Source organism: Myripristis murdjan, chromosome 20 (assembly GCF_902150065.1).
Source record: "Myripristis murdjan chromosome 20, fMyrMur1.1, whole genome shotgun sequence".
NCBI lineage: Eukaryota > Metazoa > Chordata > Actinopteri > Holocentriformes > Holocentridae > Myripristis > Myripristis murdjan.
Window position 1 is genome coordinate 24,048,156 of NC_043999.1, and position 26,227 is coordinate 24,074,382.

The 26,227-nt window shown below is 42.1% G+C and overlaps 1 protein-coding gene across 1 annotated transcript in view; it reads left to right on the top strand.

Moving 5' to 3' along the window:
* ntng1a (netrin g1a) overlaps positions 1–26,227 on the top strand; it is a 130,548-nt gene that overhangs the window by 72,306 nt on the left and 32,015 nt on the right. The window contains exon 4 of the mRNA XM_030079698.1: positions 23,660–23,832. Coding sequence (XP_029935558.1) covers positions 23,660–23,832 — 173 coding nt within the window. The remainder of the gene's footprint in view (positions 1–23,659; positions 23,833–26,227) is intronic.

Consider the following 26,227-nt stretch of genomic DNA (forward strand, 5'->3'; position numbering starts at 1 on the left):
GTCATCTCATGCCTCTCCTGCGCTCCCCTCCCACAGTCTGAACACTTGTTAGAATCATTTCCCCTCTGTGTTTTGCCTCTTCTTCTTCCTTCTCCTTTGTGCAATAATGGAGCATTTGTTTTCCACTGGTTTACTAAGAGCACCGCAGCTGTTACCTTGGGCATTTACCATTCTGTACCATTTTCTCACATACATACCCAGATAAAGCGAGCAGTAGCGGGTGTGTATCTGTGCTAGGCAGCTTTAATAGCGAAGCTGGCATCCAACATCCTCCTATCCAACTAATTGGATATTCCCAGCTGCAGAAACCTCCCCAAGCAATACACATGTGAACCGTGAAGGTAAAAAAAAAAAAAAAAAAAAAAAAGAATGAGAGAGACGAGGGGATTGAAAAAAAAAAAAGCGATAGTGAGGAGGTGGAGGCAGAATATGAGGTCTATTGCTTTGGCAGCAGCAGAGCGTAGCGCACCATATCTAGAGGCCACAGCTGCCTGTTCAGAGTCATCTGCATATGGCTGCCGGCAACATTGGACCATCTTTGCTACACATTTGTGTCCTCTATGGGAATGGACGAAGCAGAGCCTATTCCTGCATGACGGGACGAAAATATGCCACATGGCGATGTGTTTCCTGCCAATCAAGCCCAGTTCAGATGGTTAATTAGTTCTCATTAAGCAGAGCAGCTTTTTCCCTTTGTTTTCCTCTTAAGTCTTGTAATAGTAAAGCCGCCGAGGCATATTGATGTGCCCTTTATAGAGAAAACATCGTATATAACAAAAGGCAGTAAGGGTCAAGCAAAGGGTAAGGCTATAGGCAAAATCGGAGCTTCCTTCAAGTATGAATGAAGTTTGTTACTCATTTCACAAGGTGCTCAGTTTTCTCAGAGAAGGGCTTTTGTCTGTGAAAGACAATTTGCACTTCTGTGCCTATTCATCTGTTGAATTTTCATAAGGTTGAATCAGTGCACTACTGATTTTGAACTAATTTAGCATCAGACAAATAGTAACTCATCACCTTGGTGGCATGAAGAACCCTATTATTTTGCATCTGCATGCCAAATCAGCCGTTGAATATGATTTAAAGGACCATACCAGTGACTCTGCATATATAATATAGTATCTACAAAATCTATATACTATATATTTTTGCTATCTTTTTCTGAATTCAGATATAATTTTTCCTCCTTTTTCTCCAGCCATTGTTTTCCATTCATTCCACAATGATATGAAAATGAACTTTCAGAGACTTCAAACTTTTTTCATGTCAGTAAACCCGTCCACATCAGTTTTCCTAAAAGCAGCAGCACTGTTGTGTTTTGATGACTTGAAATTGGGAGGAGTGTATGCGGTCCCTCCGCCAGGGAAAATAGTCCGCGGGGAATGTTTTTTTTTTTTTTTTTTCTTTTATACAATCAGTTATCAGTTCAGTGGTTTATAAATGGTGAAGACTTTGCAGAACATTAAAAGGTGGCTGTATGGAAAGGTTCCCTCAATGCCTTTTCACATGTGCAGAATTCCTGCATTCCCTACAGCCATCACTGTCATTAGGAGCCATGAATTACTTTAATCAATAAGAAATGGAATGAAACAGGTTTTCTTTAACCAGGTTTATGTGCTTGCCTGAGCAGTGTGTGTGTGTGTGTGTGTGTGTGTGTGTGTGTGTGAACATTGGTGTTTGCTAATTGTGATTGTCCCATTTTCCCTCTGGTGTCATTGTGGTCATTGGTAATCTGGGCCGGAGAGAGGGGAGGGGCCCAGCAGTCTCTTCCTCTCTCTGTGTGACCAGACACGGTTGATTAATTAAGGGTGGGAGAGTGTAAATTCATCCTAGGGGGAAGAGTTAATTATGAGTTGCTCCCCTTAAAATATTGTTGGTATTTAAATGTTTGTTATGCTCTTGTTTGGACCGGGCCTCAGTGGGGATTTGCCTCTCTTGTTTACCTATCCCCTATGCATTGGTCTAGTCCAATTAGGGTAGGGGAAATTCAGTGTCATTTTTTTTTCTCACCTCCACTGCCAGACAACTGCACCAGAATCCCTCATCTATGTAGAATTACTATCAGTAATGTTATAGAGTGATTCAACCAAAACTTCATATCTGAAAATGGAGGGATTTTGATTATATGTTGTGAAATCTTTAGTAGAATTTGCAAAATAGTTTGTTGCAATGTAATCTGTGGGTAAATTGTAGTGAAATGGGCCAAACGTTCAAAATCACTGGTAATCTGTGCTCGGTGGTAGGGGATCGTGTGTTTGGTCCTGTGTGTTTGCGTGTGTGCGTGTGTGTGTGTGTGTGTCATGGTTGCGCGTGATTCAAAACATTTGCTAAACCTACTTCAGTATTTTCTCTTCATTCACTGTCGAGCTCACTCGACCACCGTTGCTCCGTCTTTACAAGGTCTATCGCTCGATATTGTAAATCAAGGCCAGCCCTCAATGATTTCTGAGTTGAAATAAAGGCGATACATAAATTCACTGTCTCGCTCACTTGACCACCGCTGCTCTCGTCCTCTCTCTCTCTCTCTCTCTTCCCATACACACAGGAAAAACTAAAACACTGTAAAATGTGTCAGAGTGGGACGTTAAAAATTAATTACATAACCTGATGCTTCAGGGCAGTGTCTTGCAGTCTGAGGAAGAGTGGTCTGTTGCTGTTCTTTTTTTTTTTTTTTTTTTTTTTTTTTTAAGTCTTTTAGAGGATGAATTGTACTTATTTTAATTTAGCAGTATTTATTTTAAGATTTTTGCATTTTTTTCTTTTTTAATTATTTATCAATGTCTTTTTTATTCACTGCCGACACTGATTGAGAAACAGTATTTCGTTCTCTACATGTATGCAAAGGCACATTGACGTGTCACTTAAGAGAAATCTTGAATCTTGTAAAAAAAAAAAAAAAAAATGACGTGTAAAGCCGCTGTCACTGCCTCATCTTTATGGCTCTTTAGTGTGTGTGTGTGTGTGTGTGTGCGTGTGTGTTTAAGAGGGAGAAGGAGAGAAAGTGAGAAACCTTTTAATAGTCATTTTGAATTTTGCTATTCTAATTGGTGCTCTTTTTGTCTGTCAGCTCAGCACATAGAGCAGCCTGTGTTCTGGCAAAGGGACGACACACCTGCTGGAGACCTGCACTCGACTGACTGCACTCTCCTAGTTCAATACGATATATGACTCTCAACATAGCCATCACATTTTGGTGTGACGTCCACACCGATCAAAGAAGAGTGATCCTGAGGTGGTCTGTCATTTTCTAAGCTACTCAGTGAAAATAAAGTACCATTAGGGTCCCTGCAGTTAATCTTGCCTGAGTAAAGAGTTAAACACAGTAAAGAGAGTTAAGCACAGTAAATGAAGTTAATCACTGTAGAACCAAACACGGGCATTTCAATTTCGTCTTATCCCAAGAAAATGCCATGCCTCACAGAATTTTAAGTATTTTCTCTCTAAATAATTTTCAGCTAAATTGGACATAAGCGCCTGTTTCTATCGGACGGCACTCGCAGTAAGTGCTGCAATCCTATTAATTTGGAGAATTTGGAGTGTTGAAAGCCCACGGGGGGAGGGAGGGAGGGGGGGGCTCTGGCTCATTACCAGAAGACACACGGGAGAGTTTGGCAAAAATGCATTACAGAAAACAGCAATGGAAGAAAGGGTCGCCGCAACAACTGTCACACAGACACTGCACACTATTTACTCTCTGTGTTTTGATCAGTCATCACCTGTCACACTGCTGTTCTCATGCAATTAAAACTACAACTGGAAAGACTGGGCGTCATGTTAGTGTGACATTACATACTCATATATTTCACAAATAATCAAGCATTACTGAAATACTTGCAAAAGGAAAATAAAACAAAGATAATTGACAGTATGTTGTGATTGTCATAGTGAATGTGCTTTAGACATGCAAAGTTGGAGTTGGTATGCTGTACGCCGTCAGATCTGTTTGCATGCATCACTCAGACCTGGTAAAAACATGGCTATAAAAGTGTCTGGAAATTTTTGCAGTGAAAAAGAAGTGTCCAAGGCCCCCCGTTCAGTGCATGAAAAGCCCTTTGTGAGGCAAAGCAAAGTTGTGCAGCTCTCAGACACACTTAAGTCTCGGCGCTTCTGTGCAGTTACAAGAAAATAGCCTGTCCTGTGTTGCAATATGTTTTTGATACCGCAAATGAAAACTTTCCACTCAGTGTTCCAGGAACATTTTTCAGTGCGACAAATCTCATCCTTTGTGACTTTCCCAGAGTAGGGGGGGGGCTGAATATAGTTGCGAGGCTAAAGTTGAGTTTTAAGCACCAGACTCCTTCCAGGTACAAGATACTTTGGGTGGATGTCCTTTTTCCAAGCGTAGATTCTCCTCACTGCCTTGTAAACCCGCCTCTCTGCTTTCCCAGGCTGCCTACCACTCTCACATACAAATGACAGGGGATGAAAGCGGGATGGATTTTGACTGCTTAGTCTCTGTTTGCTGCATTGCCCCCCTCCCACCCCCCCCTTTCCCGTAGACAATCCAGCTGAAATCCATCGTACTTTCACCAGATATTTGATTTACTCAATTTTTATTTAGACTGGGACACAGACAAACAGCAAAGCACCGCTTACAGTAGGTCCCTGCTTAAATGAGGCTGTTGCAGCTTCAAGAATATTTTATCACACTACAGTTTCACTTCGCTACCCTGCAATGTGCAGAAAAAAAATATGCAACGCATAAACCAACAAGCAGCAGTGTTTACAAATGGGTCCGCTCTAGACACTTCAGTTTGCCCAGGTCATTTAAGGTGAAATAACAACTTTGGCTGGAACAGTCAGATTTTTGATATAATATTTTACTGCTATACCTATATCAGAGCTCCCCTCAGTGCTGTATGTACAAAACAAAGTCATTCTTCTTCTCTAAGCAAGAGGGCTGGAACAAAGCGTCCAAAATGAATCCCAAGCAAATGTGTGTTGCAGTGGCGAGCGGTGACATTTTTGTGTAGTCATGTTGTGGTCCCAATTTCATGCGAGTGCCCACGAGGGCGTGAGCTCGAAAATGGGCATTTATTTATTAATAAAAACACATAATATGGTTTTTAACTATATTATATCAACTCGAAGACTCGATTTTGATAGACACGCGTGCGCATTTTGCCCCAATGTTACCAACAACAATGTTGGGACGTGCCACGGGGTGATGCAAACACACAGCAACGTCACCAGCTAGCCTACATGGTCAATGAAATGACACACACACATGCCCAACTGCCCACCAAAGTGATAAACGTCAGAGAACACCTCTTTTTCATAACACCTATAGCCTAAATCGATGAAACATGCCAGGTTACTCAATTGAAGTTGTATTTTCATCCATTTTGATTGGCACGATGCAGATGAAAGAACAAACTAATGTTGACGTTCCCGTGCTAGCTAGCCAGCTAACGACGTTAACGGTAGCTAGCTGTCAAGTCAATCGTTTCATATTGTTTTTTATATTTTATTCGGTATCTTATTCTTGAGTTATTTTATTATTGCTGTGTCTTTATTGTTTTAAATCGTTTCATATTGTTTTTATATTTTATACAGTATCTTATTCTTGAGTTTTTTGTTTTTGTTTTTATTGTTTTTAAATCTATTTATTCACTTTTTTTTAAACCCTATTTTATGAGCGTGCATCAGTCTCCTTGTCTTTTCACTTCTTATTTTATACTTATTTGTCAATCAAGATGTAAAGTACCTTGAATATCATGCATTTGTTTGAAAGGTGCTATATAAATAAAATTTGATTGATTGATTGATTGAAGTGAATGACTTGCAGTTGCCGCTGAACATTTCAAGCGAGCTTGCTACGTAGCTGCTCGTGTTGCACATGCGTCTTCTGAAAAGCTGATTGGCAGACAGCTTATTTTCCATTCAAAACGCCCACGTACAGGAAACACCGGCTACACAACTACTGTAAATCCTCGGTATCACAGAGCACATGCACGCGTCAAGCTGTCAACTTTCCAGCATTTTGCTAGCAAATTGAGATAGATATGTGTATATAGGCAGCGGTTTGCAACCAAAATGATAGAAATAAGGTATATTATAAAAGGACACACTAGGAGACTAACATTTTAAAGATTTTAATTGAAGGGCTTGGGCATGCGCTGCATTTATAGCTTATTATGACCGCTCGCGCCTGGTGTGTTGTACATTCTTTAAAATGTTTTTTTCAGCACCGGGTCACTGCCCACAATCGTTTGTTCTCGACAGGGAAGGAGCTAACTGGTCAACTGGGGGGCTTTTTTCTCAACAGCCATTTTGACATGAAAATAGCAGGGTAAACACAGGTGTTAGTCATGATATTAAATATTTTTTTCTGTTTCATTTAGCTCTGACACAGCCAGGGTGCTGCTATTGTCGATGCTGGCTGAATGGAAAGGCTCTGCTCCACTGAAACGATGTGAAACCTTTAATTAATGTCATTAGTAACACATGTGTTTTCATCAAAATGTCAAAATGGCTGCTGTGAAAAAGCTCTGTGGAGTATCAAATACCACTATATGGGTAAGAGCCTGAACTGTCACTTCTTCATGTTATCTTTTTGACCTTTCAGCTCACGGCCACCATTTGCCTCAATTGCTGTGCTTCCACAATTGTGAATTTCAGGAATGGGAATTCTTTTAAACAGAGGGGGAAGCAGCGGGAGGAGTTTGAATCCTCTATAGATTTTGGCCACAAACTTTAGAGAGGAGGAGAAAAGGGCTGAAAACAGCACCATGGCTCGTCTGCAGGAGTTTAGTATCGGTTTATATCATTATGTCTGAAAAAGTCTCCACAAAGAACACAAGGTTTCCGGATTGTAAATAGGCTCTGAAGCATCCTGCAGGCTAAAAGTTATTTTCTAAAAATGGCATATTACCTGAATGCCAATGTTTTATTTTCAGATATGGCCACCATATTTGACTCGCAGCTTCTTTGCAAAAACAGCGGGCAATTTACTCTTCAAATATCTCAAGTCATATCTTTTTCATTGGATATTTTCTGCCAAAAGTTGTGAAATTCATAATACAAAAAGTGTTTGTGTCCACTTTCAACAAGTAAAACTGCACTTTTTTATTCCCCCGCTCCCTCGTGCCGCCTCACCCCAGAAAAGGCAACTGAGGTCAACGTTTCCCAATTCCGAGGAGCAACAAAAAAATAAATAAATAAATGAAATGAAATCTGGGAACAAGTGTGAAGAGTACAGGAGAAATTGTGAGATAAAATCAGGAACTTTGAAAGTGCAGCTTTACCTACAAATAAAAATCAAGTGATAAGCGCCCATGTCAGTGAGTCCCAACTCCCAGAGAAAGTGTGGAAGCTGTTCCCGCACTATCTACCACAGGCCGGAGGAATCGACCGAGGCCCGAGATATGAGAACCAAAGCTGCAATTCACATGAAGATCATATCACCATAGCAGAGGACAGGAAGGAGTGTCACCTCAACAAATCCTCTCCCTGTTCTCAGGGGATAAAGCAAGGGATTTATCACCGCAAAAACTGAAGTCAAGTTGATTGAATATTGCCAACGATGTGGTTTGAGATTTTTTTTTTTCTTCTTTTTTTTTCATTGATTTCTCCTCTGTGGAATTCACCATTATTAGCAGCCGGCACAGACAACAAAATTGAATTTATGTCTTGGACGTGGAGACTCCCCTGTTGATGTGCCCTGCATGACAAGATAACTCACACTTCACGGGGGGTGTTGGCACCATAGATTCTCACAACTGAGGCGGTGTGTATGTGTGTGTGTGTGTGTGTGTGTGTGTGAATAGGCCTGCGGATTCCCATGTTTGCGTGCATCCCTGAAAATTCTCCTGCAGGCAATATCTGTATCCCATATTTTCCTCCATACCTCCAAATCTAGTTCAGCTTCAACTGTTTAATCCAAAAACTGTCACTCATGCACACGCACAGTTCATACATGGCTGCGTCCACAAATCCCAACATGATCATACATTCATTCCGTGTTGCAAATAAAATGATTAACTATTAAGTGTTTACTGTGCACTTGCATGAGAATGATCGGCTCTGTTTTATGCCGGGGGAATCTCAGTGGATGCACCGAGCCATTTCCTTATCCGATTTCTCATAAACTCTCTTTATCTGCACATTAGGGTAGTCAATTTCCTCAATTGTGCCGGCAAGGGGTATGTGGAGCAGAAGCTGGCCATATCAGAGGCATTTTTCTATTCCTCACTGTCGACGGAGCACATTCAACATTCATGTGGTGACCCATTTCATTAATGGAGAGGCCTTTTTCGACGTGTCTTCCCCTCGTCTTCATCGGCTGAGGCCGTCCATATAATGGGCCCTCCTGTCAGGGTCTCATGACTAATCCCCTCATTGACCTCTCCTTCACTTGCAGCCCCCACCACCACACTACCGATTAGGCAGCCAGTCGAGGGCGTGTGTGCATGCATGTGTGTTTGTGGTGGATTTGTGGTTGGGCATTGGAAACACTTAAACTGCATGTAAATTGCAAGTGGACAAACGAACCAATCACGCAGAGACAATTTAACCAGTCTTGCATATCGTTCTGTAATTATGTGTGCATGTAAATACGGTTTTAGTTAGTATGGACTCATGATTGATTTTAAAGTGGCAATGAAAAGCATTTTTAAACATCAGTTTATGACTGATATGACGGTGAGATGAATTGTAGTCTTTATCTCTTAGCAATGGTAATGTCAGTATTACGGTTTCACAAAATTACATCCATGTTTCCCGTAATTCCTGTTGCTTTGTGATGTAAAAGACAATTTTCTGATCTATCCTGTGTTCACATATCGGAAATAATTTTTCAATCAGTCTTTCGGTCCTTTCACATTTGAAAGAAAGTCAATCAGTTTCTCAATCAGAAGTTTAGTTTCCTCTGGAACAACAGCACCCCATCTGGTTTGTTTTGGTACTGTAAAGCAATCCAGCAGATGTCCAGCCAAACTGTGATGTCATTGATGTTGTTGTTGTTTACACAAAACACAGTCTCAGCACTGTTGAGACTGGAGAGGAAGTCACAGCAATGGGCATTCACAGAAATACAAAGCAGGTCATTTGATCATCTGTCAATCAGTCAGTCATCAGTCTCACTGTCCAGTCAAATCAAATCCAGCGGCATATGGCAACAACTCTGGAGCTAAACTGATGTGGCAAAAATGAGCAAACCTCTTGGTTAGCATACTGCTGGCTTGTTAGCATGCTGGTAAATGATTTGTACTGTTTTTGTATGAAAAATCTACATTGATATCCTGTGTTGTTTCTGTGCTCCAGTTCAGTTCACTGCTCACATACTCATCACCCAAACCACGCCTGTAGTCCCTCAGGGGGCTCTGATTAGTCCAACTATTTTTTGATGTGTCGGCTGAAGGGTGGCCAGGCTGGTTTTAAGATTGAAATTAATTTGATCTTGTGAAACCAGCCGGCTGTGCCTGGCTAACCTGGTGGCACACAATGTAAAATACACTATAGAGATCTAAAGAGCTGCCAGTATGCTCTGTGCTGATCTCATTTGTTTATGGTAATTATACTAATGTCTCAAAATGATTGTGGCAAACGGACTCGCAGCACCTTTAAACTTGGGCAGTAATGTCTCAGAACCGTAGCGGTCACTCTGAGGCTCAGCCTGACCTTCCTTCAAGAAAATATTGATGGTTTCTCAAGTATTTCATCATCAGCAAATCCAGAAAGAGCTGGCCATCCTCCCAACAGCCAGACCCCTACTCCCCTGAGCTGGACGCATGCACGCAGATATATGAGCCTCTTTGGATGTCAGAGAAGAAAGCACCATATGGCACCGTTTCCTCAGATACAGCCAGATACAGTAGTTCTAACAGGGGTAGTAGAGGTAATGCATGTGTCTGCGTGTGTGTGTGTTTCTGTTTGTCTAATTCGCCTAGTGTACACACACACACACACACACACACACACACACACACACACACATCGACAGCACTGATATGATACAATCCTAAACCTCCCCAAGTGAGATATTTGATTCTGATCTGAAGACAACCGGGAGTGATGAATAAAAACGGCTTGATAATGGGATCATTGAGTCATGAAAAGCGAGTTTGAGCGAGTTATCTTTTGTGAGAGGCCAACGAATGCAGGCGCTCATTATGTATGGCCATCCAACGGTGCTCCAGCCTTCAAGCAGAACAGGAGTATACAATGGGGCTGGAGCTGACAAAGGGGGGAAGAATAACAATCACACAAAGAAAAAATGCGGCATTGAATTCACTAGACCTTTTCTCCTTTGGCAGGATAGTGTAACTTCCTGGAGTAAGATGATGATGATGATGATGATGATTATGATGCTGATTAAAGTACCATAGCATACTCTGAATCAGTTTACACTTGTGAGTTGCACAAATAAAATCCTATTGCCTTGATACAAACATGCCAGCTGGCACACATGAACCCAGGTTTTTCCCTCGCAATCTGTCTCCCCCTTTTCCTCTCCCTGTCTTTCCATCTCTCGCACGCACACACACGTGCTCGCACGCATGCACACACACACACACACACACACACACACTAAAAACTCAGCACTCCCCTCCAAGCAATTCTTTACATCTCATGCCGTTCTCATTAATCATGTCACGGGGAGGGCAGCCTCTCACTTAATTCAGTGGAAACGCTGCCCCCTGGTCAATCAGGGGCTCTCGTTTCCAACACAACAGTGAGCACCATAACCACCAGAGCCATTAATGACCCTCGCCTGGGGTTTAAGAGGGAAAAGAGATGCTAATAGTGCTAAGAGTTAGCCCCTCTGCTAGCTGGGAAACTGCCCACTTTCTCGGTAATTATACCTGCTCTTTGGGTCCTACCGAGGTTTCAGATTATGGCCCGCAGTGGGCGTAGCCAAGGGAATTGTCTGCTTCAGATGTGGGTATTAAGTAACAGCGAGGCTGCAGCCAAAGTTTTATGGCCTTTGACATTAGCAGGAAGCCACAGTGATAGTCTTGAAAAGCAAAAGCAAAAAAGGAAAGTAGTTTAAGCGGTAATCATTCACTCCTTGTGTTTTTTTTTTTTTTTTTTCTGTGGTGTTTATGTACTATATTTAATCTCGGTTAGTGCAGCAATGAGACTTTTTCTTTTCTTCCATCCATGCATTTTTTGTTGCACTTATACCTGAGCAGCAATTTCTAGTACTCTCTCCACCACCGTCACCTAGTTCTTTTTCTATTCATGCTCAATAAACTAGAAAACTAAAATGCATCACTTCATTTGCAGAAGAGGATTTTTTCCCATAACACCGGGTGCTTAGAAAAGCCAATGTAAAATCCTTCATGAACTGGATATAGGCTGAATCCCTGTTGTTTTATAATAAAGCCAGAGAGCCATAGTGCTATGTCTGTGTGCTGTAAGTCACACACACACAGACACAAACACACACACACAGAGGTCAAGTGTGCAGAGTGCAGGCTAACCTGTGGCACTCTGTGGAGTAACCACCGACCCAAACTGATCAATGCTCCGGGATCTTTGGGGAATTTGCTCCTTTAAGGGCGCCGATCACTGATGTTACTTATGAAATGACAAGGCTGGTTAACGTCACTTGTCCATCCAGGCTCTCCCGGAAACCACACCGTGCCGCCGATGGAGCTCTATCAGCCCTCTCTGCACTTTCTGTCACAGCGTCGGCCGCCAATAGTCTTTAGCTGAGAGCAGTATCAGTGAGGCCTAGCTCGTCGATTCTATTGAGCCGGCTTGGCATGTCACAGGGAGTAAAGACCTCTTGATTGACTCCTGCTTGGATAGCATGTCCAACTCCATACATTAGTAATGCCGAGGATTCGATAGATGGATGGGCCGGACGGATTGATGCAGACAGTTGGCACATTTACCGCAATTCAGGGAAGTGGGGGGGGAGTAGCTTTCAGCTCATGGGGTGACAACAAAGGGCCGCAAAATGTGAAATGTTATGTCAGGATTTTGAGGAGCGTACAACATTTCCAACAAAGAGAATGTAATGTTCTGCATGAACGGATACCCACACCGTGCAACCGACTATTCATGACTGGAGCATTTTTAAAGATTGTGCCACTTGAAGGGGTTTGTCCACATTTCAGTCTGTGTTGCATCTTTATAAACTGTAACAAGTAAGCATGTTGTCCCCCCTCAATACTGCTTTGATCAGTACTAACAGCTGAAATGTGGTGATGGATAATGAGTGGGGAGAACAGCTTGGTTGCACTCCAATGAGTAGATTTTGGATCAGACCAACAAGCAACACTGTGGAAGTAGTAAACTGTTAAAACACAACATGATACCTCATGGGATATGAAGCCTTCTGTCCAATGTGATAGTTGTGTCATATATCATGCAGTAGGAATGTATTAGGGAATTTAAATTATTGCCCTTTATGTACTCTTAAATAGCTATGATGGTGACCAGAGAAACAAATGAATGAATGAAAGTCAGTAGACTGAGAGCTCTGGTTCAGAATCTGAAAAAGAGTTTAACAAGAGAAGAGGCATGACTGTGTGTCAGCCAGTTTGATGCAGGTAAATGCTGAGTCAGAGGAAAAACTACAAAAAACAGACATGGGCTTGGCCTCATCAATATAAGGAGTTAATATGTTGATCTAACCTAGATCTGACCTAACCTAGTTCTCATTCCAGGACAAACTTTCCGTCAAAATTTTGTGGTGCTACGCTAATCTGTTCAATCTGAAGTGATGAGCCTTATTATGATACACCACGCCCACTGCCATGGAAGTTATGCCACTGTCTGTTAAACATGATTCAGTGGCCCCTTCTCTGATTTTATTAAAATTATTGTTCACTAAACCTCTGTGGCCACATCCCGACACATCAGTCCCTCTCTCCTCCGTGTCTCCTTCTCTGCTAACTGTTTAAATAAATACAAATATCAAAGGTGAGAGGAATAGCTACGGAACTGTTAGAAGTAAAATGTCAAGTGTAAATAAAACGTTTATTTGTCTGTCTATCTCTAACAAATCAGTACAACCTGGTGATCTTTGCTGCTTATTCTGTGACCTTAAGCATGACCTCACACTCAAATCAGGCTTTTACAAGCTACCTTACAATTTAAATAAACATGCAATTATTCATGAAGTTTGTGTGGAACGAGATTCAGATTAGTGCAGAATTGTTTTGTGTTAATATCTGTCTTTTTAGTGAGATGTGGGTTATATATCTATGTATTTATGGTCTCGGTCACATTTTGGTGATAGAAATGTGTTCTCCCATCCCAGTGAAGCGGCTTTTGAATTGAAGTGAATTGAAAATTGGGGTTTGAGAGAGGGAATTCTACAGGTAAGTGGATTGGCTGTGGATTGTCCCCCATAGCTCCCAGTTTGCTCTGGCCACATCTTCCCTAGTGCGAGCAGATGGAGGAAATCGAGGAAGAAGGATGGAGACGGGGAGAGGTCAGGTGGTGAGGTCTGTCCCGGGAGAACCCTACTGAGATCCCCCTCCTTCTGCTCCCCACACTTCCCACAATGCACTGCAGGCCAACGGGGGAAGAGGCATTCTCAGGAAGCAATTAGTGGTTAACACGTTAGCAAGCGGGCCGATCTGCTTTGAGCCAGCGCAGTCTGCAGCTGAACACAGTGGTGTGTTAAGGGAGGTGCGTGCATGTGTGTGTGTGTATGTGGTGGGGGTATATTGGAACAGGTGGAACAAAAATATTATAGCGCTGATATTTCCTTCTGTGTGTGGTGTAATTATTCATTCCATATTCCGCACACCCACAACGAATTACCTGCGCACACCTCAAGGCCTTTTTAATAGCCGCTGCTGTGTTTCTGTTTCATTTTCATCACACGTAATTAAGCCAGACTGTGCTCTGACGCCCCCCACCCTGCACCCCGCCCGCCCCCTCCGCCCCCGTGTATTGTCACTCATTTACAGCAGACACTGCACGCATACATGGGCAAAAAGTGTGGAAAAAAAAACCTTTATTAGCCGGGTATTTGACCCAGTTGGCTTGTGTATGAAAACACCTGGGCGTTAGATTGAAATTTAATTGCTTCACTTAGTTAACCCACTTAAGGACCATGTTGAGTTTGGTCTGCTCAATTTGTTAGGATCAGCAGCTATGTGCGTCGGGGATGTTGTAGGCTCGGATTGTGGATAATTACTATTAATTAGCGGCTGATACTTTTGGCTTTCGAAGCCGCGGCGAGAAACGAGGAGGGATGTCAGCGAATGAACTCGGCTGAACGGAATGAGATAATGGCTGAAGTGGTGCGAAGGAAGAGGGCAATTTCCCCCAGAAGCGAGGCTTTGTGTTGCCTTGTTTTTGTTTGTCGCTAATAGGATCATCAGTGGGGAAAGCGCAATATGCCGTCTGCCCCCTCGGTGTCAATCAGAATCCCATTACTGCGGAGGTCATAGACGCTCTGCTCCAGGCAAGCTGAGCTCAAGTCTCGCCGGGCCACTGTGCTTCTATTTTCACCGGAATAAAGAAATAAATTTGCACCTAACAATATTTTCTGTCTTCCACATTTCAAGGAGAACTTTAAACTCTTGTCAGATATAAGAATATCTGCGATGCTGTCTCTCAGCAGACAAAATGGAATAAAAACTTGAGTGGAGGATTTTTTTTTTTTTCTTTCTTCCTCCCGCTCTCTCTTTGCAGTCTAGCAATTTGAGCACAGAGCCTCATGGGTAATTTTATGAATACATATCAGGACCTTTAGCTCACAGGCAGTGGTTGGCACACTCAATAATGCCTTGAGCAATATCACTTTGAGAGCACCACACCAAAACAAAGATGCCTTAACTCCATGAATATATATTAATGGAAGATACAGGAGCAGAGTCAGAAATGACACAGTAATAGGTAGATGGAGGAGGAGAGATATAAAGAAAGGGATAAATAGATGGATAGAAAGTCAGACTCAGACAGGAGCATTACTAGACTTATAGTACATCAATGGTTTAGCCCAGAGATAGTAACATAACCCTTGTGCCGAGGTACAGAGGTGTCTTCTCTCAGGAGAGCATTTTTAGTTTTTCGGTTTCTAAATAGCTATCTGAGAAACTATATCCTTGAAATATGCAAGAAATCAGAGAAATAAAATGACTAAGGTATGCAGGATGAGTCATGCTGCTTTAAGTTGGGTCAAAGATGCCTGTAGTGTTAATTTTTAGGTGACTGCTGTTGGTAATAATGCAGGTTGTGCCATTGGTTAGTTTCTACCCACGTAATCTTTTGAAAATAATGTCTGAATAGCAGATAATTTGCCCAATCACAGTATTCAGACATTCATGATAATCACTAACCTGATACGTTTTTTGATTGGATGGACCATTTGTGTGTCACTGTTTATCACAGGCTACCTGCTAACCTCTTTAGGAGTTGAAATAGTAGTCACTTCTTGCCATCGCCACGTATAAAGCATGTCCATAGCTGCGTGTTGGATGCTGATTGGTCCAAACCACTTGGTTCAGCCACAAGCCTATCACTTGAAGCCTGGTGAGATGGATTCTCAACGATCATGATCTCGTAAATCCAGCTGCCTCACAAGGTTTCTTCATAGTCACAGGTCACATGGCAATGCTGAGGTGTTCCAGATTGGGGGATTTATACAACTTCATCATAAGTTACATTTGCCTCCATTTATTGGAAGCTTTGCAGAATTTGGTCCTACCTCTTTTTTCGACCAAACAGCTGTGGTTCTCGAACCGTTTCTGTTCAGCTTTCTTGTGACCGAGGTGCTAACCAGCAAACTGGCCCACGTTTGCATTCACTTGGAGGAGAACCTTTGCAATGAAGGTGTTGGTGGGTCACTGGTCACTGACTCCAGCTTTGCTGTGGCTGAATTCAGCACCAGTCTGCTGGTTTGCTGGTCTATGTATAGCTGCAGAATGAATCAAAATCACAATATGGATAAGTGCAACATCCAAATCACAGCAGCTGCAGTTTTTTTTTTTTTTTTTTTTTTTTTTTTTTTTTGATGAAGGCTAAATGCAACAGACATAGAAGATGTAAAAAAGCATGATGGTTTGGTGCAGACCCCAGCAGAAATTTTTAGTGAAATTCTATTTTTTGCACCCATTAAAGAGTTTCCCACCAAATTTGTTGCAGCTAGTGGAATGACAAAGATGATTCTAATGTGTTTGACCAGTTTTTAAAATTAAGATACAAAACTGATCATTCTCAATAAATTCATAAATCTTACCACAATTGCAATATCTGTCAAAATAACTGCAAAAGATTTTCTTATCACATCGTGCAATCCTAGTTCTATGCCCCTGCATGCCGTTGAGGAGTTCCTAATACCCCCCATTTTACCCCATCCAGCAATACTTTTTCACTATTTTTTTTTTTTTTTTTTGGAGGGATGTCTGTATTCCTTATTATTATTATTATTATTATTATTATTATTTTTTTTTTTTTTTTTAATTGTTGATCATTTGATTCTGGCTTATAGTGAACCCAGCCTCCACCAACTCTTCAGCAATTTCAAGATAGAATTTACTTTCTCTAGTACTCCCTTCCATCTTTTCCTGAAATTCAGCCGATGCCCAAATTAAACACAATAGTTTTGCCTCTTCAGAGGACCACTGCACGCTCTGCGATTTCTTCATCATTTCCAGCTCTGCCTGTAGAATAACTCATGCACTCTCTTGTCGTCACAGTTCCCACCTCGGGTCTTTCGGTTCCAGCTGGGAACCAACTTTTCAGGTTCCAAACCAATTTACTTTTAGTCACATGCTCAGACTCGTTCAAATTAGGTTCGTGAACTGGAACAGAACCAGTTCCTTGTGGGTCAAAAGGCTGTGATTCCTTACATCACTCATTCCGCTTTTCATTCCATGATTCCGTCCATGTTTCATCCCATTACAAACTGGCTGAATAAGAAGATTTTCCTGTACACTTTTGCATCACATTACAAGTCACCACAGTCACGACTCTCACTTGTCCACTTTTCTCTCTCGGTTTGTCTCTCTCCTGTATTAAGAATTGCATGCTGCACTAACACATACATTTTGGTTTGTCCTTGCATAGATCACATGCCATAAATCACCAGAGGGGAAAAAGTTTGACTGGAAAAAAACATCAAGATGGTATTTTTGAGTGATGTAGGACAAAATCTAAATTCTCATCTGTGCACTCTTTCCTCTTTTTCTATACCCTCCTGTTTATCTGGTGTCTGGTTTCAGATGATGGTGATTTCCATTAGCCATAATAGCAAAACAACACTCACAAAAGGCACTGGGCACACAAAGACTTGGCCACAATCGTGTCAGACTTTCCAGAGCAAAGTGGGCCCAATGTGAAATGAACACCCGGCTCTGTGGGCAAGGGGACCGCGTGAGGAGATTTGCTATTAAATTTCTATTAAATACACATTTTTCCATGTTCATCATCATGAGCTGTTGTTGCTACAGCAGCAGTGAGGGAGCCTCCCCTGGTATCCACATCCAGGAGCCACTTCTGATTAGTGGCACATCAGGGCCGATGGGTATGAGACCCTCGGGCCTCACCGGCGGTTTCCATCATTATGCTGGCGGCGCTATCATTTGTGGCTGCTGATTAAAACATTGACAGCGTTAAAAGTAGCTGAAGGTTAAACCACAAAGGGCTGCATGTGAAATCACCACCTCCACCGCCCCCCTCCTCACTCACCCCTCAATCAGAGCTTTTTTTTTTTTTTTTTTTAAATAGGGAAATAGTGAAGAGAGAGGAGAGGAGGTAGGAGCTGCAGGGCTGCAGCACTTGAATCTGATGTCGATCTTGAGCACTTTTTTGTCATGTCAGACTTGGCTTCCACCACTATGAAATTTTGACTCGACTCTTTCCTGCCTATCCAAAATATAAAAATAAGGTGTCTTGGTATTGATGCTTGTTTTTTTTTTGTTTTTCCCTCCCAAACACAATAAATAAAGTAGACATACTGTCGGTGAACAGCAGCAGTGTCTATCCCCCAAAAAGTTTGGGTTGCCAGTGGTGCTAGGAGTAAAGTCATGCGGTCACCAAGATCAGTGGGGATCTTCCTCAAGGGAACATGAAGATTAAAATAAGAATTATTTGAGTTGTTGTGTTCACAAATTGATAGCTTGGCCTGACTGTGGCACGACAGGAAGGAGGAGGGTCACCAAAACCAATAGGGTCCATGCCTTAGGGGTCATAAATATGCATAACAGATAAATTGTATTTGAGTTTTGTCCCCCACACGTTGTCATTCCAAGGATATAATTCGCTTTCAGAAATCTGTGTGTGTCAGTCAATCACTTAACTATTCCTATGCATTGATTAGTTTGATGTTGAATGGTCTGGTGGAGAGCTCCTGCAGATAGAGCTCATCTTCATTCCTCCTTAAAGGACCATATCAGTCCTGTTTTGACTTCAGCAATAGTCATGATCCTATCAGTCTGTCACAAAAATCATTTGCAAGTATGCAGAGTATGCTTCGGCAGCTTAGCAGTGAAGGCCAACTGCATCCCATTCGCTCACTACACAACTACAGTTTCATATGCAATAATTCAATGTTCAATTCTTGCTTTTCTAAAACAAAGTAACATTTGTCGGTGGGATGTTTCTCATTGTTTCCAACTCTAATCAACTTGTTTCCAGAATTTTCTTGAATCAAGTGTCAGATTCTTGATCCTCTTTCATTCTGCCTTTTTTCAACATATTAATACCAAAAAAAAAAAAAAAAAAAAAAAAAAAAAATCCTGAATCAAGTGAAACTGCATTGGAAACAAGTGGGATTATCTCATCCCACAGGCAGATTTTTTTTTTTTTTTTTTTTTTTTTTTTACCTTGTTCGAAAAACAAGATTTTAAGACTGAATATGAACTGAAAAGACCTTATTGGTGCATTAACACATTTAGTGTTGATGCATGCTTTTTTAAGTCATGGAGTAAAACAGTAATTTCAGTGAATGCACATGATGGCCGGATATTTCAAGATTTAGCAGCTTTCAAGTTTCACAGTAGTTTTTCACATTTTTTTAAACATGAATGGAGAGAATAGCCTCAACTTCATAATGTGTAACCATGTAAATCTGGTGAAATCAGCTACTCTACCTAGATACCTATTTCGAGTTCTTTGCTATGAGGAACTTTTAGATCTGTAAATGTATCTCTCATCATCATACACACTCAAGACTACACCCAATCTGTGGTGACAGTGGTTCACTGAGAGACAGCATATGAGGTGCGAGTACTTTTGTGAATCTTTTCATGTACACCTATGTATTTGATGTCTGACACACCTGATCCCGGCTGGGTAATTACATGCAAATTAAAAGGTCCTGTGGGGGAGAAAATTACCCATCATTCATGTGCCAAGTCTGTGCCTACAGTTACGCCAGTGTCCTTTTGTCTTGGAGGAACCCTGTTCTGCTCATCACAAGTATCAGTTCCCAGTGATGCCCTAAGAGGTTTAATAATCACTGAGGCCTTTTGCGAGAGAAAAAGAAATATTAAACGGTCCCTCAATTCCAACAATTGCCCTACTTTGGGGATACACAGATATATTGGGCTGATATTCAAAATTTAAGAAATATGAGATGTGGTCTAGTCAGCGATGCAGTTTGATTGCACATCCTGTGTTTTCAGAAAGATATGGATGCTGTTTTACAGGCTTTCCACTATTTCAGTGTTGAAATTCAAGGGGAAAGACTGAATACTTTTAATTGTGGGGTATTTTGTGGCGTGTAAATTGTCAAATTTATAGATATTGAACATTCACACATAACACTGGGCAAGCAGCAGCGTGAAAGCAGAAGCTGTCAACACCGTGCCACCTTTCTCATAGCCCATTTCGGTCAAATCCTGGTCCAAGCAGCCTTTGAATTCGGGGCCAAGAGCAGATAAGTTGAGCGTCAGGATCAAAGAGCGGTGATTGGTTTAGGAGCCTGTTGTTCCTCCAAATTGTTACATTTATCTGAGGATCAAGCTAAGCTGTGGTGGAGGGGGGTGGGGCGGAGCGGAGCCGGGGAGAGAGGCCAGCTGTCACCACTGTTTGTCACTAAGACGTTAGTGAACACAACTGTGGGGCTATCTGTGTCATCTCTATCCTCAACACCTCTCTCTCCCTCTTTATGCCTCGGGAGTAAACGGAGAGATGCCTTTCACCTGGCTCCCAGTAAAAATAGCTGAATGAAAGGGCACTGGCAAAAGAGGGAGATAGGCTTGAATACGAGCATTTTGTCTGCCTCTCAGTATTTTATTCCCCAAAATAAACAAACACAGCCACCACATCATTAATCTGTGATGAGTCATGCCCATTTTAAGATTCATACTCTTTGGAGGTTACAGCCGGCGTTGTCAGCGGTGCTCGGTCATGACTCATATGCTTTGAAAACAAGGAAATCTCAGAAAATGAACGATTCTCAGGCTGATGGTTTGAGAGCAGGTCCTATTCTTTAGCGTGAGACATCAAACGGTGCGTGATTCCATCCCGGATGCTGTCATCACTCCATCACTAAAAGGGGAATTTCACGGACTCCTGCACAAAGACGGGGACACCGCGTCCAACAGAGGAACAAACAGGGAGGGACAAAATAATGGAGCACATGAAAATGGACTTTGAAGTAAACCAAATCGCAACTACAAAGGCAGAAATCAGGCAGCTCATACTTAGCTGAATGCCAATTAGCAGTATGTGTCAGCTTTAAAGGAGCTCTGACAATCATCACTTTTACGTGTGGGTTTTCAAAGCAAAATGAGGCAGTCCCAAAGAGGCTGTGTTTGTCTTGTAAAGAGAGAAAATCACAAAACCTGCACAATGATCGCAATTGATTTCAATTTTGGAGATGAATGGGTTTCCAAAACTTGGGCTGCGTGATATGGACAAAATCTAATATCACCATGTTTTTCACCAAACACCTTGATACCAATATTGTGATGATATGGCATGGATGACTGCTGGTTCATTCATAAGATCTTTGACACAGGAGATTTTGAAAAACTTTCATTAATAATGTGGATATGATGACTAAGCAGGTAGAGGCAAATAATAGAGCAGCTAGAACAGTCAAACAAGTTCAGAAAATAACATAACACAAAACTGGAAAAGACTACACTTATGATCATATCACGATCTTATGATATCCAAAATCCCAGATGATATCATGATATCGATATAATGTTGATATATTGCTGATCCCTAAATACCAGTGCAGTTGTATGTTTGACTATACACTCCTGATCAAAATTTTAAGACCAGTTGAAAAATTGCAAGAATTTACATTTTGCACTGTTGGATCTTAAGGAGGTTCTAAGTAGAGCTTCAAAATGCAAAAAGAAGAAATGGGAGTGAGAAAAAAAAAAAGAGTAAGCAATTTATTGCAAACAACCATTACTCTGAAATAGGCTGTTCATCAGCTGATCAAAGGTTTAAGACCACGGCCTTTAAAAATCCCAAATCTTCGCAAAAATGCGGATTCAGTGTAATTTTCTGTCAGGTATCCACAATGTCATGACCTCCTGATGGCACAGTGCAAATGTAAATTCTTGCAATTTCTGAACTGGTCTTAAAATTTTGATCAGGAGTGTATGAAGAGTCGTAATTCGCAAAAGAGTTCCTCTGCAGGGTTGCCTAAATTAGACGACTCTTATCATATTTCCTCATATTTCTTTGTATTATGCTCATTTCCAGCTCTATATTTTTACTCTGGGACTCCACTAGAGAAGCTTTGCATGATACACAGTTTTAAAAAAATCCATATTTATCTTACTGTGGCCCTTTATGCAGCCCCACAGTTCATCCTCTGTCTGAAACAAGCTGTTTTAGCTCCTGTGTGTTTGAGCCCCTCCCCTCCCAAGCAAACTGTCTTCTGATTGGCCGACTTCCAGAAAACTGCCGTTTTTCTTCCCCTCGGTGTACGACTAAACTTTTTACATTATTAATGGTCATTTTGGCTCATTGGTTAAGGTTAGGGTTAGTGTTAAGTTAAGGTTAGGATTGGGTATAATATTATGGCTAACATTAGGGAATGATGCAGAGAATGAGTGCAAGTCAATTTGAAATCTTGCTGCCCTCACTAGTGGTCTCATCTCACTCGCATGTTGTGTCTGGAGCAGATGACCACATAAAGAAATCCTCAGAAGTAGAAAGAAGGGATTACTTTTACATGTTTACCTTATTATTTGAAACTCTGGCCACATTTAAATGGAATATCCAGCACCGTAACATTATGTATATGAGATAGAACATAATTTTAATGGGACTATTTTGTCTTTTTCCATTACTTTTACTTCTCTGTGGAGGCAGTGAGGATGTAAAACGAAACTTAAGATTGAGTGGGACTTTAGCGCTCCTCACATTCGATTCTGGCAGAATGGAACTACTTCTGACAGGATTGTAAGCGCACTGATTGTGATGTTATAGACTCATAGAACTTGTCTAATTCAAAATGATGGATTACGTTCGTCAGTGCAGTGATATGTCTCTGTGAGCCGTTTTCAAATTGATTTTGAAATCAGTTGGAGCCTTTGGACTTCAAAGATTTGAGGCAAACCTGCAGCGGAACAGGCAGCAGTAGATTGGCAAGCATGGCTCTTCATAGGCACTACTGCCGTTAGGTGCTATTTTCCCCTGCAAGCTGCAATAGGCACTTTTGCATGTTGGCCGCCTCAAATAGCGGTGAGTGTTTGAATTGTGAGGGCTTAAACACCTAGAAGTCATGCTGTGTGAATTCAGTGAATGAGGCTCAGCCATTGTTACTGGACAAATCAAGCGATCATACGCCGCTGCTCAGTGAGAAATTCATGCATGGCAAATAGGCAGATCTACACCGTCTCAATTAGAGGGGGCAGGATGCTGTCCTCTGCGGCTGCCTCACTTTCTAATTTGGGCTGATGAGACATTTTTCTTTGTTTAAAACCCCGCCTAGTGCAGCTTTAAGCAAAGCTCTCGATTCTTCAAAATGCATCTCGCTGTATGAATACATCATCATATATTCAATCATGTCCACTCAATACTGATCTAGCCACAGCAGATAATGAATTTGCTGACTTTATTGTTACCTTGGGATCCTGGTGAGCAGGATGTGAGGGAGACTTCGGCGTGCCTCGGTGGAGTCCCTCCTTCCATACTGAATAAGTGCTTCTGAGATATCATTGCATATTAATTTGTCCTAACAAACATGGCGACGCGCTTGCCCCCCTTGCACCTTCTGGGTAAGTTATATCCATATACATAAAAAAAAAAAAAATTCAAAAAAGCCCATTGCCTCCGTTCTTCCAGTCCTTGTTCCACAATTCAGCTCAGCTTGTTTTACTCAGCCTCCCCTTCCACCTCTCTTTCCCTCTCATCCTCTCCATCCTGATCTTTCCTCGCCCATTGAATGTGACCTTACTGCAATTATGCATCCTCCAGTGGGACAATTAAAACTGAGTTATCTTCCCAGGTGGAGAGGAGAGAAAGGGAGCGGGAAAATAATGATGCCAGGATTGTTCGTGGAATCATCCCCTTCCTTTGAACTAGTTACTCTTGAAGTTGAAGAAGCAACTGTTTTACCTGTTTTGACTGTGTTCCAACGCCACTTCTACTCAAGGACACACTACCCTTCAGCAGCTTCGGCCCGGGAAATAAAAGCCGTCTGTTTTTCATTTGCCAACTAAAAAGTCACTGATGTTTTTTTTTTTGTTTGTTTGTTTTTTTGTCTTTCACCCCTACCCTCTCTTCGTCCCCATTCCCCCCAAAACCCCCACCCCCAAACCACCCGCTTTGACAGGTGCAAGTGCAACCTTCACGCCAACAGCTGTGTATTTGACAAAGAGAAGCTGAGTTGCGAGTGCGAACACAACACTACCGGGCCTGACTGTGGCCGCTGTAAGAGAAATTACCAGGGGCGAGCGTGGAGCGCCGGCTCCTATCTGCCAATTCCCAAGGGCACAGCTAATATCTGTGAGTACACACACATGCGCACACACACACACACACATACACAAACATGCACACATGCATGCATATGGCTGAATGGGCCGCTCTTAACACATCCACATAAAAGAGCAGGTATTGGTATAGGTAAGGACAAAATACCAGACACAAGGGGGCGCACTGGTGCATGTAGCACACACCAAGGCTAGGTCCTTACTGCAGCGGCCTGGGTTTGAATCCAGCCTGGGTCCTTTGCTGCATGCCATCCCCTATATTTCCTCGGTTATTTTTTAGAGTGTTAGCTGGGGGGAAGTCCACCTGAATGGCAGGAGGCTACCAGTTAGCATGTGGAGCATCCAGCCAGCACTCAGTAACAATGAGAGGAAGATAGCACCACTACTGTCCTACAGAACAGCTGGGGGGGAAAGTGAAGTAATATTCCATTTTTCAAAATGAAAAAAAAAAAAAAAACTATCCCTTTAAAACAGGCACTGGATATTTTCACATAAAAATCTTGCCTAAAGCAAGACCAAGGCATTGGCACAGTCGTCATGAGTTGAAGCTGAGCAACAGGGACAGACGGACGTGTAACAGGATAGTCACTAAACACCACAAACGTACAGCCTTAAAACAAATACACACAGCTAAGGACGTGTAATGCAGCGCTCTAAGAGGATTTGAGCTGCTCTGAAGGAAAAGAGCAGCTCCTCTTTTTACTCGCTGCCTGATATCCACAGTTGTAGCCATTGCCATTATTTTTGCTGCTGTTTGTCGCCCTGTGGGGTGTAAGCAGTACAGCAGTATGCTAATCTGTAAGGCACTGAGCGCCTCTTCCTGACCTCCATGTCAACAGAAGAGGAAGAATGGCCGCCTGGCAGCAGCAGCAGACGCCCCGTGTCTGACTTCGCCGTTCACTCCGGTCTGTCCATCCTTTGCACAACACCTACGACATCCAGGCAGCGCTTTGACTGAAAAGACCGCGCTCTCTCCTCTGTATGTGGATGAACCCGCTGCGCAGGGTTAGGGTTTCAGTTCGCTTTACCGTTCATCACAAGTTATTTTTATTTAACCTTCATTTAACCAGACATCTCACATAAAGACCCCGTGAAATAAACCTTGATGGAAACTTAAAGCATGGGCTGGAGTTATGCAAGTTGAGCAGTGGCGGGGTGCAGTGTGCAGGTGAAAATGTTGGCCCAACAGCAGTAACTCAAACACATTATGATGAGCATAAAATCCCAAACCACTGCCATTTGAAAGCATTATTGGCCAGCCTTGTTGGGAGTAAATAGATTACTTTCACTCAGATTACTGTTAGATCACTTTTCCCAGTAGCCATGGAATATAAGGGATTCCGTTTTCGTACATAACCTTTATGTCAAAATTCTCATTACTTGTGATGCTTAAGTGCAAGGCTACAGGTGCGCAATGGCAAATTTAACATGTGGAAAAACCACATTAGTCAATCTAAAGGGATCAATCCACTCTGGCCAGCTTGTGTTGATATAGTCTAATGCAGCAGGTTGGGTCGATTCACTCCTGAGGAACACGCGGTGACAGAAGTGAGTGGATTGTCAGGGAGATTATTCAAGATCATCCAGAAACCAGCAAACTGTGCCAGCTCCTGCTCTTTATTATGTTGTCAAAGGATCTGGATTCTCAGCGGGGGAGGATATATCATGTAATCTGAGACGTAACCCTAGTCTGGTGAAGGTTTGTCTCATTTATCATGCATTAAAAAAGATCCTAGATCAGTGCTCATATTATTTAGCGTCATAAACAGCTGCAAGTTGTGTGCTGCAGACTAACAATCAGCACACAGTCCAGAGGTTGAAAAGTTTAGTTAGATACCTTGTGTCTCCAAGACATCACCTTGGCAGCAACTAAGAAAAAGAGCCTTGTTTTTAGCTTGACCTTCACCAGAACTTGAATTACAAGGTTTTCAAACCACAACCACATCAGATTGGGCTTTAGGTGTAACTTTTCTCTCGTGTGTGACAGTTGTAATTGTGTATTCTTACAGCATCATGACGAGATAGGAATAAAGGAATTGATAAGCAATAGAAGCAGTGAACAATATGTGTTACAGTTTGTGGTTTATTTTAAAATAACGTATCTAGACTATTAAGATGGCCATTTTGGATATACACATATGAAGCAACAACATGTCATCCCATTCTCCCACTGCTCTGGTGACCATTACACACACACACACACACACACACACACACACACAGCTGCCAGATTGTCGGCCATACATCAGCTTAAACATGAGAGTGTTGAGGGGCAGTGCTATTAGCAGGAGAGTGCTGGCATTTGGACGGCCAGGTTTCATCCCACTCTGTTTTCTTATTGCATCCATTGTGGTTTCTGCCCTCCTCGGCGGTGCTAGAGGACCGTGGGCCAACAGCCAATGACTTAT